Source organism: Fusarium proliferatum (assembly GCF_900067095.1).
Source record: "Fusarium proliferatum ET1 genome assembly, contig: FPRO_scaffold006, whole genome shotgun sequence".
NCBI lineage: Eukaryota > Fungi > Ascomycota > Sordariomycetes > Hypocreales > Nectriaceae > Fusarium > Fusarium proliferatum.
Genome location: NW_022194795.1, coordinates 1,561,246 through 1,574,645, shown reverse-complemented (window position 1 = coordinate 1,574,645; position 13,400 = coordinate 1,561,246). Strand labels below are relative to the sequence as shown.

The 13,400-nt window shown below is 48.0% G+C and overlaps 5 protein-coding genes across 5 annotated transcripts; 3 read left to right on the top strand and 2 right to left on the bottom strand.

The window, feature by feature from the left end:
* Window positions 1-506: 506 nt before the first annotated feature.
* FPRO_09584 (uncharacterized protein) lies at window positions 507-2,093 on the top strand (the record flags this gene model as incomplete). The annotated part of the gene is made up of 1 exon (XM_031232991.1): window positions 507-2,093. One exon carries the CDS (start codon window positions 507-509, stop codon window positions 2,091-2,093), a length of 1,587 nt encoding a protein of 528 aa, XP_031082873.1.
* A 360-nt stretch (window positions 2,094-2,453) lies between these two features.
* Window positions 2,454-4,620, bottom strand: FPRO_09583 (uncharacterized protein; the record flags this gene model as incomplete). The annotated part of the gene is made up of 6 exons (XM_031232990.1): window positions 2,454-2,559; window positions 2,613-2,732; window positions 2,790-2,818; window positions 2,869-3,323; window positions 3,373-4,448; window positions 4,529-4,620. 6 exons carry the CDS (start codon window positions 4,618-4,620, stop codon window positions 2,454-2,456), a joined length of 1,878 nt encoding a protein of 625 aa, XP_031082872.1.
* A 1,285-nt stretch (window positions 4,621-5,905) lies between these two features.
* Window positions 5,906-7,570, top strand: FPRO_09582 (putative ITR1-Inositol permease; the record flags this gene model as incomplete). The annotated part of the gene is made up of 2 exons (XM_031232989.1): window positions 5,906-6,121; window positions 6,179-7,570. The coding sequence occupies 2 exons, from the start codon at window positions 5,906-5,908 to the stop codon at window positions 7,568-7,570; spliced, it is 1,608 nt and encodes a 535-aa protein (XP_031082871.1).
* Window positions 7,571-9,057: 1,487 nt separating this feature from the next.
* Window positions 9,058-10,185, top strand: FPRO_09581 (putative NAD binding Rossmann fold oxidoreductase; the record flags this gene model as incomplete). Its single annotated transcript, XM_031232988.1, has 2 exons — window positions 9,058-9,378; window positions 9,445-10,185. 2 exons carry the CDS (start codon window positions 9,058-9,060, stop codon window positions 10,183-10,185), a joined length of 1,062 nt encoding a protein of 353 aa, XP_031082870.1.
* A 1,029-nt stretch (window positions 10,186-11,214) lies between these two features.
* Window positions 11,215-13,121, bottom strand: FPRO_09580 (uncharacterized protein; the record flags this gene model as incomplete). Its single annotated transcript, XM_031232987.1, has 2 exons — window positions 11,215-11,335; window positions 11,383-13,121. The coding sequence occupies 2 exons, from the start codon at window positions 13,119-13,121 to the stop codon at window positions 11,215-11,217; spliced, it is 1,860 nt and encodes a 619-aa protein (XP_031082869.1).
* Between the last annotated feature and the right edge of the window lie 279 nt (window positions 13,122-13,400).

The window sequence follows — 13,400 nt, the reverse complement described above, 5'->3', positions numbered from 1 at the left end:
AGAGTTAATATTAAATAAAAGGGAAATAAAGTCTATTCTATTTAGAAGTAAAAAAAGCTAGTATATTATTTTCACTGAGAGGCCGAGATCTAACAAGTGGCGAGAAGTGGATGGCTTTAGATCAATCAATCAATGACAGGATGTGCGGGGAAAGACGATGAAATCTAGATTCAAGACGTTACCGGGTTCAGTAAATTTCCCCATTCGTCTTCCCCGCACTCATGTTCTGTTGTTGTTGTATTGTCTAACGCCGGGGCGTTCTTTAGGTTGAAGTGGTGTCGAGGCCTGGGGCGAGGCCAGAAGAGTTCTCATGCTTCTAGAGCAATCATCTCGAAGTTGCCCTTCTCAGAGTATTACCTTCTTGTATGAATTATGGCAAGTCAACTTCTGACGTTATAAGAGTGGCTCTGCATAGATAGATGGGATAGACTGCTTCAATACAATAGAGCTTGTCTTTTCTGGACTCACCAATCTCTATCCAAGACTCGACTTCGCAATCCCTTATCATGTACGCACAAGTTTTATCTGTCTCCACAGCAGTATCTTTGCTTGCGTACTTCGTACTCTACCCAATATATATATATCTTTGCGATGCCAAAGGTCTCAGGCGGTACCCTAACTTCCATCCCCTGGCGGGAATAACCAATATCCCTTTCGTCTGCGAAGCAGCCAGGGGTTTCCGCTCTCGTACTCTGTATGAGATGCACAAGACCCATCCAGTGATCCGCACAGGCCCAAACTCTCTTTCTTATGGCTCTGTCCAAGCCATCAAGGATATCTATGGCCATGGCACAAAATGCACCAAGGGAGAGTTCTACGAGACTCTTGCTGGCAGCCACTATCACTTAGCCGATGTCATCGATAAGGCCGACCATGCTAGAAAGCGCCGTGCCCTTTCTGCCGCATATGCCTTGAAGAATCTTGAAAACTGGGAATTCAAGGTGGCTGATAAAACAGAGCGTTTCATACGCGCTGCCGATGCTGCTTGTACTTTGCCACTCAAAGAAGGCTTCACACGGCCCGATCCTAGAGATCTCAACTTCGATTACCGAGCATTTGCCAACTTCTTTACTCTCGATGCCATAGCAGATATTGGTCTCAGTGAACGCCTCGGTTTCCTTGACCAAGGCCATGACCGCGTGAAAGCCGAACGTATGGATGGAACTATTCACGAAGTTAATTTCCGAGAGTGTCTGCACTCAACAGCTCGAGCTCAGTCTATTCTGGCCTGGACAGAGAAGTGGTACAACTTCAACGTTGAAGCGTCCAAGTGGTTCTCCAAAGATTTCCGCCAGTGGTGGCACCTCAACGAAGGCTGGAACGATATTGTATATCACCGCGCAACGAAGCGTCTTGAGCGTCACAAGAACGGCGAGAGACTACCTGATTTCTTCCAAGCCCTTATGGACCACAGTGAGGCCAACCCTCCCGGTCTTGAATGGGGAGAGATTGTCGCTGAAGTTTCTATTATGATGAACGCTGGAAGTGACACTACGAGTATCGCGATGAATAACGTCATGTATTGGCTTCTGAAGAACCCGTCTTGCATGGCGAAGCTTCGGGAGGAGGTTGACTCTGTTCTTGATCCTGAAGAGATCGTTGCTCCCTACGATAAAGTCAAGCACCTACCATACCTTCGCGCCTGCCTAGACGAATCTCTTCGTATCACACCGCCAACAACTTTCGGTCTTCCTCGCCGTACACCCCCTGAAGGTTGGAATATCCTCGGGGATTACATCCCTGGAGATACTACGGTGTCTATCTCGGCGTATGTTACACACAGAGATCCTCAAGTCTTCCCCGACCCCGAGTCATACGCTCCTGAAAGATGGCTCGGAGAGAAGGGCAAGGAGTTGCAGCCATACTTCATCGCCTTCAGTGCCGGAGCCCGCGGCTGCATCGGCCGAAACATCAGTTATCTTGAGCAAACTGTACTATTAGCTAGCGTTGTACATAGGTACGAGTGGGCATTGCCCTACACAGAGTGGGAACCAGAACGAAGAGAGGCCATGAATCTTTCTCCTGGCCCTATGCCCCTCAAAGTTTGGCGTCGAGAGTTGGGTGTGGAAGAAGTTGACGGAAACGGCAATTAGAATACAATTTTTGTCAACATTTGAATTGTCTCGTAGATTAAACCAGTTAAATTCAAGATCTTTTAGCCAACCCGAGAGGAAAGTTCTCCACGTCGGGGTGAAGTCCGCAGAAGTGTTACAGTGAGGTCCCGATCTCCGATATCAGCAGATAAGGCACTCTTTAGCCCAGACCAACCCCGTGTCAACATCAAGGGATATGTTTCTTAGAGTAGATTGCCCTAAGATTGCCTAAACTATGTCAAAACATATCCTAATTTACAAAATTTAGGCGCCCTTAGGATACTATTTCCTAAGATTATCCTAAGCCTCGGCCAACTTGATCAGACCCTTGTGAAATTTGGGCCATTCAGCATGAATCCATTACACTAACTGCAAGTTGCTATTTAACATCCCTGAGATAGGCATCCCAGAATTCACATTCTCGGGAGATTCGGTCCAACCCCAAGCTTCCTTTAAATACTCTTGTCTGCAATGGCTGTTAGACTAACTGGTACCTGAGAGAATCTGGTTTCGGCTTACACTGATCGATTCGGCCACCCAAATTGTACATCTGCTTTCTGTAGCATTCCATACAGGGCTTCCTGTTCAAACAAGTTATTGAATCGGTCACCCGCCATCGTGATAGCCAAGCAAGCATATCTATAGGAACAAAATTAGCGAGATGCTGTTGCAAGGAGAAACTTTGGTCGGTCATACGCATAGCCCGTTGGATTGCGTTGATTAGACTATTTCCCTACATTAATAGGAATCCTCAACATCAATCACAAATTCTCACCTCAGCAACACCGCAGACCATCTTGACGGTCTTCCTGATCTCCTCATTTATTGACTTGGCCGCTTTCGCCTGCCCGGGACCCAGTTTTGGTGTCCTAGGGTTGTGAGCTGCTAGCAAGACCTGAATAAGTAGGTAATGGAGCACTCCTGTGACGACAGCATCGTTGAGATACAGTGCTTGTGGGAAGATGCCAGATGCATCAGTGTTGATATACATCGGATGAAAGTGCCATGGCCTATCGGCCCACCATCGCTCTTGAGCCTCTTGCAACCTCTCCCATGCTGAAAAGCTCTGATCTTCCGACCCGTAACAATAACGTAGACAAGCAGCACATTGCAAGATAGTTAAATTTGCAAAGGTACAACATGTGTCATCGTTCTGAACAAGTCTAGAGATGTCTTCCAGGGCGAAATTTGGGTGGACAGGCCGAGCTTGCATAAAAGCCATGTGTATCTCTTGGTATAGTTAGCAAACATTAGGACCAAAACTGAAGTGCCTGCTTACCTTGCCGTAGTGCAACCCAGAACGCTGCACGCCGTAGTCCAGTGAAGTCTAGAACCTTTTCTTGAGCTGCAACAAAGACTCGAGTACCAACAAGATGTGACTCGCTAGCCGTGTCTGCAGATGTGAGGGGCACATCAAGTTCCTCCATGTAGCGAAGAATGACAATGGCAGTGAGGAGATTTTCGTCCATGACAGCTGCAGAACTGCTCAGGGCAGGGATAAGAGCATCGAGACAGTTCTGGTGATAACGGTCGCCGACTAACCCATCAAACCCATCAATTCTGCTTAATCGTTTGGCAGAAGCCGCAAGCACTGCGTTCATAAGTGGAGGGCATGTGACTGCTCGACGAGGGACAATCGTAGCGAAATGTCTCTCGCTGTCACACAAGTCGAAGAGCGGTGCCAACACGTGGATGAAGTTGTAAAATAACATTGCTTCTTGCGGATCTTCTAGTGGCCATCTCGGCGTATCCAGGTAAATACCTGAGATGGCTTCGGCAACATTGTCCACTGGGATTGGAAGGTCTGTTCCGCGAGAGCTCGCGAGCGCTGCGGCAACTTGAGGGCTCCCTACACCGAGAACAATGTCGCTACTGAGGATAGGAGATTCGATATTGTGAGACCCCGAAAACGATGCGAAAGGCCCCACGGTATCAGACTTCTGGCTGGGTGAGATGGCATCGCCAGGATCCGAGCCAGAGGTGTTCTTCCAATTTCCGCTTGAAGATGGACTTAATGCTCGTTTCTTTGAAGGACGTTCCTGATCTAGATTGGAAGAAGCGATCCTAAGCATTGACGTTGAGTTGGATCTGTCCTGATCGGAATAAGACGTTGAATCATTTGATCGAATCGTCTGTAGAGAAGCAAGGGGTGGTGAAGACTGATTGCTGGCATCGTCGATATCACGTCCAATGTCGAAGTTCTCCAATGTGTCCAGGTTGTTCGAATCATGGATGTTGATGATGTCTGGAGTCTCGTCAACAAAACTTAGAGCTCTGGTTGTCTTGACCCATGGTTGGTCTTGAGAGAAATTGTAGTCTCTGTTCTTGGCTTCAATAGCCTTACCAGACCGTATACTTCGAGTGGTGAGCAACCAACAAAAGTCAAGGACAGAAATGGCATCATACCTCGGATTCAGACCATGACGGAATCTCACACTGAGACCTCGAACGCACTCAATATCGCTTTTTCGACAATTGGCACAAGAAGGTTTATCGTTGTCGCCTGTTTCTTCGGATCAGTTTCCATTGTTAGAAAGGTAAGGTATTGAACACAAGCCACCACCGTTAGCAAAGTTAATGTAACTTACACTTGAGATGCCTATAGAAGTTGGCAGTCAGAACATATTGCTCCGGAGGACACCACGGAGCCTCGGGGAGCAAGAAAACATCGGACCTTGGTATTAAGGTAACAAAATAAACTCAGCAAAAGGTATCCTAAACTTATACCAATTTACCTAAGTCTTTTCGTCATTTAGGATCAAGGTCCTGAGTTTTCTTTCCTCCCCCAGCGGAGCAATCAGAAACGGGTAATATTTCCTATGTTAACGAGATAGAGACTCACCTTTGCTTACAGACCTTGGAACTATCAGTTTACAGCCTCTAGGTCTATCGTAGCGGGGCGACTTGCCGTACAAGGATTGAGAGGCCTATTGAGAGGCCTTGTCTTACCAGTTGTCGTTGATAGAGACTCTGACATGATTCACAAGGCAAATGTTACCAGGGGACAGCGGGTATCAATAACGAGAAGACGGCCCGTTCCAACCAAACTTTTGATGATGATGATGAGGATAATTGAAGGATGGAGCAAGAAGGAATGACCCAGAGTTGATTAAAAGGGCAGTTGCCATTCTTGGTCAAAAAGGGCAGGCGCAGTCCGCCATAAGTGGGCACTGGACTGACAGGCGAATCAGAGGCCAGCTGAATCCAATTAACCCCAAACCTTAACATCAGACTCCCTGAAGCTCACTGGAGAAGAGGCTGCTCTAGCTGCTCTCCCCATGGGGTTGTCTGTAAGTCGGTAATCTGGGGACTGACGCACATCCGGAGTAGACGAGCCTAGCATGGTCTAGATTCCCTACTCATCCAATCAATCGAGTCCTCGACCTTGGGGATTCTGGTCTAAATGCCGCTCGTTAGTGTAATCCGGGGGCAAGGCGTCAAGGTGCTGAGACTGTGACCATGCTAGTCATTCCACGTTTTTCTGAAAGGGAAATATTCATCCCCTCATTACCATCAGCTACAGATGAATCAAGTTTTGGAGTAGCAAGAAGTATCAAGCCCGAATCCTGGTTTGGTGGTGTACTACATCTGGGATGTTTAATATATAAGACCTTCGAATATCAGCTGGATTGCTTCTTTTTCCAGATCAGCATCGAACTCCATCTTCCCATTCCTCAAACCTCTCTGAACATCTCCAAAGATATTCAAAACCTTCAAACATCTCTTAGTTTCTTCGGTTCTCTCTATAGAGATATTGAAATTTCTTCAAAGTCCTGCACAACAGAGCGTGCTGAACAACACCAACCGGCATCATGTCCAAGGCTGATACCAAGGAACATCTCGAGCATCTCGAGCATCTCGAGGATACCGGTTCCCCAAATTCCATTCACGAAACCAACATCAACATCGATGATCTCGACTCTATCGAGCAGACAGAAACCGGCAAGTTTTCATGGCTAATCAGTATCACTGCCGCCATCGGTGGCATGCTGTTTGGTTATGATACTGGAATTATATCTGCTGTTCTTGTATGTTCTGTCTCTCTCATTTCAATTTGCTGCCTCAGATACTGATGTTGGATACAGGTCTACATCCACCAAGACCTTGGCAAGACTCTTACGTCTCAGGAGAAAGAACTCATTACCTCGATCACCTCTGGTGGTGCTTTCCTGGGTGCCATCTTTGCAGGTTGCTCTGCTGATCGGTACGGACGAAAGGTTGCTATCTATGTGGGCTGTGTCCTCTTCATTATCGGTGCCATCATCCAAGCCGCTTCTTTCTCCGTCGCCCAGATGACTGTTGGCCGTCTAATTGTTGGATTTGGCGTTGGCAGTGCTGCAATGATTATACCTCTCTACATTGCCGAGTGTGCACCGAGCAAGTATCGAGGACGTATGATCGGTCTTGATAATATGTCGATCACTGGTGGTCAACTGTTGAGTTACGGCATTGGGGCTGCTTTTGCCAGTGTCTCATCTGGCTGGCGATACATGGTAGGCGGTGGTGCCATCCCCGCTATCGTGCTTGCGGCTCTTCTTCCTTTCTGCCCTGAATCTCCTCGTCAACTCATCTATCACGGAAAGCCTGAAGAGGCGGCCGCAGTCATCCGACGAATATTTCCCAATGGTACCGAACAACAGGTTCAGGACAAGATCCGTCATATCACATACCACGTCAATGAGGCCAAGTCTCTTAACGCTGGCAAGTCTCAGTGGTGGGTGTTCAAGCAGCTTTATGTCAGCACCGCAAACTTCCGAGCTCTCGTATCTGCCTGTGGACTCATGGCTATCTCTCAGCTCAGCGGCTTCAATTCTCTCATGTACTACTCTCCCTTGTTGTTCTCCCTTGTTGGTTTCTCCAATCCGGTCGCTGTCGGTACCATCATTGCTGCCACAAACTTCATTTTCACCTGGGTCAACCTCATGCTTGTTGACCGTGCCGGCCGCCGAAGGATTTTGATTTGCACAGTTCCTTTCATGGGTCTCGCTCTCATTGTTGCTGCTGTGTGCTTCAAGTACATCTCCATCAACCATGATTTATCTCTGGCATCGGATGCTAAGATCGGCTGGCCTGCTATTGTGGTCCTTGTCAGCATGGTTATCTTTGTCGGATTCTACTCTTCTGGTATCGGCAACACTGCTTGGCTTTCAAGCGAATTCTTCCCAATGGAAGTCCGAGCTATGGGAACCATGATGCTTACCATGACCTGCTGGGGATCCAACATCATCGTGTCTTCGACATTCCTTACTCAGATGGAGAATACTACCCCCTCTGGTGCTTTTGGTTTCTATGCTGCCATCTGCATTCTAGGGTGGGCTTGCATCTACTTCTGTTACCCCGAAGTTAAGGGTATGACTCTTGAGGATATTCGGGAGATCTTCCAGCACGGCTTCGGTGTCCAGCGAGCCCGAGAAATCCAGAAGGAGATGAAGCTTCTCAGGAAATCTACTGCCACTGATGAGGTCGCCAAGGCTTAGTAAGCGGATGGAAGGAAGTAAGACGATTGTATTGGCGCCCTTGGGACTTGAGGATTACAGTTGCACAGAGGTTCTTCGGAGGTGGTCTGCTGGGTTCATATACGATTCGGCGTTGGTAGATAGGACACCTAGATAAGACAATCATATCTGTGAGTACCAATTGTCTCCAAATTTCTCCTTTTCATAAATTGGCCAATAAGCGTTTCATACTCCGAAAGAACTCACCGGACGAGCCTATTGGTATCCCAAGGAATTTCGTAAGACGATGAACTGACCTTCTATAAACTTTAGGGTGTGTTTAGGTAAGTTATGATGAGTTCTCGAAAGTTAACCTAATAAGAATATACTAAATTCCATCCTAAGATGGTCTAAAACACCCGGAACCCAAGGACTGGTGCTCGTGATGGGCACACTGTATGTGAAGGCATGCGAGCAGGACTGTATTGTGGGAAAATGCCTTCATTTCATCAAAACCGTACGAAGTTTCGCTTAAAAACTGGACAGAGGTAACAACGATGATATGCAATGTCAGCTATACTGCGACTCTGACTGTTGAAAGGATCATCAAAGAGTTGTAAGAGGCACGCTAAGAAAGCGTGGGGATAGACTGAGAAAATAATTAGCAGAGAAGTATAAGCGTGTCCATTTGTACCATATGATTTATAGTGACTCGATTGAAAATTCTACAGAAAAGAATCATCGTGAGATTTTTGATGTGGTGTTGTGTTACAACCGAATAATCTCAGCGAGTAAATTAGCGAACTATTTTACCGGCCAATCCAATCCAACGGAATAGGAAATTCTCCAGTCGGAAACCACGGCGAGAATTTCCATGACGAGAGTTTCCAAGAGATGTTGCCTCCGTCGGCCAATCTTTCCAATCACGTCTTCATCTTCTGAGTCAAGGAGGGGCTCGGAGAGTTAAGCCTCACCCGCAATGCGGAGGCGATCGATGCTGCAGGGGTCAAGGTTCCGACTTACAGGTCTATTTACAGTAGGAGGCCCCGATAGAAGCTTCGTAGCTAATTACTCCATTTGGAGAAATCTGACTTGTATTCTCCACTAGCAACCCATCTTCAACCTGCATCATGTGTCTAGGATTAGAAGAGTTGACAATCTAGCCAATGGCCAAGATACTATTGTGACTGAAAAGCGGAAGAATGTAGATCTTGTGACTTCTATTCCAAGCCACTGGCAGAAACCATGTCCTCATGCAACGCGTGTTTGTCCAATCGAGTTGAATGTGGTGTTAGGGTTGAGAAAGATTCGAGAAAACAACGAGCAATGCCGCGAGAGCTCCGAGTATCGGTGTAAATATTCTTGACCTAGATTAATGAGAAAGCTCAAGGTATAAGGGAGGAGAGCTCGCTCGTGCTCATCGTCTCTCAGCTCTTAAACTCTTCAGTCTCATTGTTGCCACGAGAACCCAATAGACACACAGCTATAACCTAATCCTTTCTCTATCACGTCTTTCTTCTCTCAACACAATGGTCTCTCCTAAGCTCCAAGTCGCCGTGGCTGGCCTCGGCCGCATGGGTGCTCGTCATGCTCTCAACTTTCACAACAGAACACCCCGCGCTGAGCTCGTCGCAGCCTTTACCCCTGTCCAGAAGGAGGCAGACTGGGCCAAGGTTCACCTCGAGGGTGTTACAATCTACAATGACTACCAGGAGATGCTGAAGCATCCCGGTCTTCAGGCTGTGGTAGTCGCTACCGTAACTACCGCTCATGCTGAAGAGGCTATTCAAGCCATTGAGGCTGATAAGCATGTTCTTTGCGAGAAGCCTCTAAGTACCAGCGTTGAGATCGTTAGTCCCCCATCTTCCAAAAATTAAGCTTATTAAGAACTCTAACCAACCCTTATTCTTCAACAGTCCCAATCTGTGGTCGACGCCGCTGCCAAGAAGCCTCACCTCAAGGTCATGTGTGGTTTCTCCCGTCGATTCGATGCCTCATACCGCGATGCCTTTGATCGCATGGACAGCGGTGCCATCGGTCGTCCCTCCGTCTTCCGATCTCAAACCTGCGATAAGCTTGACCCGTCCGGTTTCTTCGTTGCCTATGCCGAGTTCAGCGGCGGTATCTTTGTCGACTGTAACATCCACGATATCGACCTTGCCTTGTGGTACTTTGGCCAAGACTCTATCGTCAAGTCTGTTGTTGCTACTGGCATCACTGCTGTTCAGCCTGAGTTGCGAAAGCACAAGGATGTAGACAATGGTGTTGGCATCGTTGAGTTCTGGGGCGGCAAAGTTGCTTACTTCTACTCTTCGCGCATGATGGCTGCTGGTCAGCACGACATGACAGAGGTTATAGGTACTGAGGGCAAACTCGCTATCAATGCCAATCCTGTCGGCAACCTTGTTGAGATGCACGAGGCAACCGGTGTGCGCCGACAGATTCCCGGCGACTACTATGGTCGTTTCGAGCATGCCTTCGTCACAGAAGCCAATGAATTCACATCTTCAGTGCTTGACAACAACAAGCTACCGTTCAAGCTTACTGGTGCTGTTCAGGCTGTTAAGATTGGTTGCGCCCTCCAGGAGTCGCTTAACTCGGGCAAAAAGATTAACTTTGACGAGACTGGTCGTCGCATCGAGGAATCTAAGCTGTAAAAGTATTACTATTACTTAGCGTGTTCGTATTTAGATGAGTTTATAGAATAATTGGACTTTGTTTGCGTGAAATGAATATCCTGATCTTATATCTGAACTGCCAATGGAGATGTGTTGTACTTAAGATCGTACCTAACAATAAAAAGCATTATCAGATAACAGAGCGGAATACAACCCCCGAAAACCACATTTGTTGCTGGTCTTTGTCCACCAGGCGGTACCAAGCAGCACTTTGGTATACCGAAGCCGTGCTGGAAGATCTCTTTAATATCCTCAAGAGTCATGCCCTTGACCTCAGGGTAAAATAAGTGAGAAGCGGCCTGTATGATGGCACTTGGCCATGTGCCCATCACGAGCACCAGTCCTTCGGTTCCGTCGGGGAGCGCTTTACCTCTCCTCTCCCGTGTCTGGGATCTCAGCATCAGGGGCAAAGCTCCTTTTGCTAGATGCATTCAGGACGGGAATCCCAGACCCGGCAGCAACAGCAGATTGCAAGGCATCTAGGGCTCTTTCTGCTTCCAACTCTCCATAAATTTCCATAAATTTCCATAAACTCCGTGTCAGGGGCAGGAGCAATTGGGGAAATGCGCGTACACCTCCCCCCAGAGGCGCTCTCTGGCAACCTCTGCCACCCGCAGGATCCTCGCATCAGTCTTGGCCCTTAGTTCTTCAACAATTGATCAGGAAGAAGTTACAAGAAGAATTGGCACAAGGCTCCTGCTCAATAGGAGCAACGATTTGGGTGGGGGGAATTGAGGCCACATGGACTGGGCCAGACGGTCTCTTCAGGCTCATCCTAGGACTTATGAGAGGTCAAACCTCTCGGATAGCACGTCCATAGAGTTTCCATTATTCACCACGTAAAATCAGTGTAAATTGATGGGGTGATGATATGTCGAACATAGGTTCAAGTATGAACTTGCAACTTCAACCACACCGAATTATGTACATAGCGTCATGCAAAAATGCAAGAATGGGCCCAAAGTCTAATGCAGTATGTTCATAATAATACAATCAGAGACTATATCCCTATCGCTTTCTCTCGGGCCAAGCATCTGCAAGACCCTCATAAATCGTCACATTGCTGAAAGACACCTCACCACTTCCCTGATGGAAGAAGCGAATGTCGGTCGAATCGGCATACCAAGAACTAAAAGGTCAGCAAGTATCACAGCACCAGGGAATATTCCTACTTACCGAGCCCAGGTGGCAACTCCAAATCGATCGTTGGCATGGACCTCAACGATGGCATTATCCACGACAATAGTAAGATCCAGTGTCTCGATCTTCTCATCCTCATCAACAAGGACATCAAAAAGACGGAGTCGACCAGCTTCAGGACGAGCGTCAATGTCGCTAGTTGTAAGGGCTGCAGCACTAGTGTTGCTACGATCGATGATGATGGATTCGTTGGAGAACTGGTAGTAAATAGTGGTGGACTCCTTATCAGAGGCCAAAATCTGGAAACCAGCCTTGAGCTCCGAGTCGCGAGCAGATTTGGGGAATGAGATAGAGCTCTTGAGAACGTAAAACTTGGACTCCGGGTTACGGTCGAATGGAGCTGATCCTGCCTTGCTGATGTTTCGGCCCGGTTCAACAAAAGATGTCTTCTTGGTGAATTGAGCCATAGGCTCTCGAGCAATAACCTGCTTTAGAGTAGCAAGTTCCAAAACACCTGACTCGTTTCTCTCAACACGCCAGGATCCTTCTTCGCGTGAAAGCTCATTATCGACGACATTGCTGATCTTACCGACGGTGAGCTCTCTAGGAAAGAGAAGAGACCCAGTCCAATTCTGCTGAGGAGTAGGGAAATACTTAAGATCACCGTAGTAATCTCCAGTAAGCCAAAGGTAGCTGATGAATCGATCTGGTGCACCGCTCTTGGACGATGCCTTTGAGTCCGAAGGGAGGTATTTGCCAGCCGCGGCGTAAGCCGATCGTCCCCAGTCAAGTTTGCCAACCATTGAAGGAGTGAACTTCGGCTTCCCGTTGTCGAGGGATATATTTCCTGCAGCCCACAGCATGTCGCGGAAAGACGACACCTGAGGAACAATAGGCTTTTCCTGCCACTCCGCTCCAAAGGTGATGAATGTCTCGCCATCAGAGTTATACCCCTTCTCATCAATACTGAAGACATTGGCCACTTCAAAGTTAAAACCGTAGCGTCCTGCCCAGAGGCCATCACCCCAGGTGGTATTGGCCTTCTCATGCCACCACTCGCCGAGATACTCCCAATATTGAAACTCCGGGTCGTGCTGACGATAGAGAAACATACTAGGACCCTTTTGATGAACACCGCCAGAAATGACGCTATACCATGTTCCTGACTCGCTTTCCAGAAGGCTGTCAAGATCTTTGTTCTGGAAAACGAAGGGATCGCGGAAGGCCGTCACGTTGAGAGCAAACGGAGGTGCTGGGATCGCAGGGCCCTGTCGTAGCTTTGTGAAGTTACGGCCTCCATCCTTTGCCACAGCGAGGGACTGCGTCTCACTGCCGCGAGTGTAGTTGATGGTCCAATGGATGGGGAGGTAAGATACAGAGGTGTAGAAGAGCGTAGGCGTGCCATTGATGCCCTTGGGTATAACGGATCCGTCAAAGACTGCCACGGGATCATTTAGACCTCCAGCCCGGATGAAAGGAGCGCCTCCAGGGTTGAGATCTCGATATGTCACGAGATCATCCGTCGTAGCACCCGCAGCACCCTCGTGGAGATATCCAACGTGGAAGAGTCCAGTTTTGGGGTCAGTGTAGTGCATGCAAGGATCTCCAATCTGTCCAGTAGGAGGTAGTACATGAGCTCGAGGACGCCATGTGTTGTAGATGGTCAGATTGGCCAGAGTGCTGAGATTTGGGGGAGCGCGGTTGTAGTCAAGCTTTGGAGTCGATGGCTTGGCCCAGGTAAGAGAGCCAGCCGTCAAGAAAAGTGAGAACTTCATGATGTACTCTACAACGGTTACATGCAGATGGACATCAAAATCGTGGAGCCACTGAAAACTATATATGCCCATTACAACGTCCCATACTTTCTCCTGTCGCCCCGACAAATAGTGAGGGGAAGGGTAACATCGTCATGAGAAGCCCAAGAGGCTTCACTTGAACCAAACTCGGCGATACCACGGCGTCAAAGAACACCTGAGAATTGGACTTTCAGGCCTTGAAAAAATATGATGAACCTGGGAATCCGGAGATTTGCGGAGTTTGTGTGGGGAGATCGA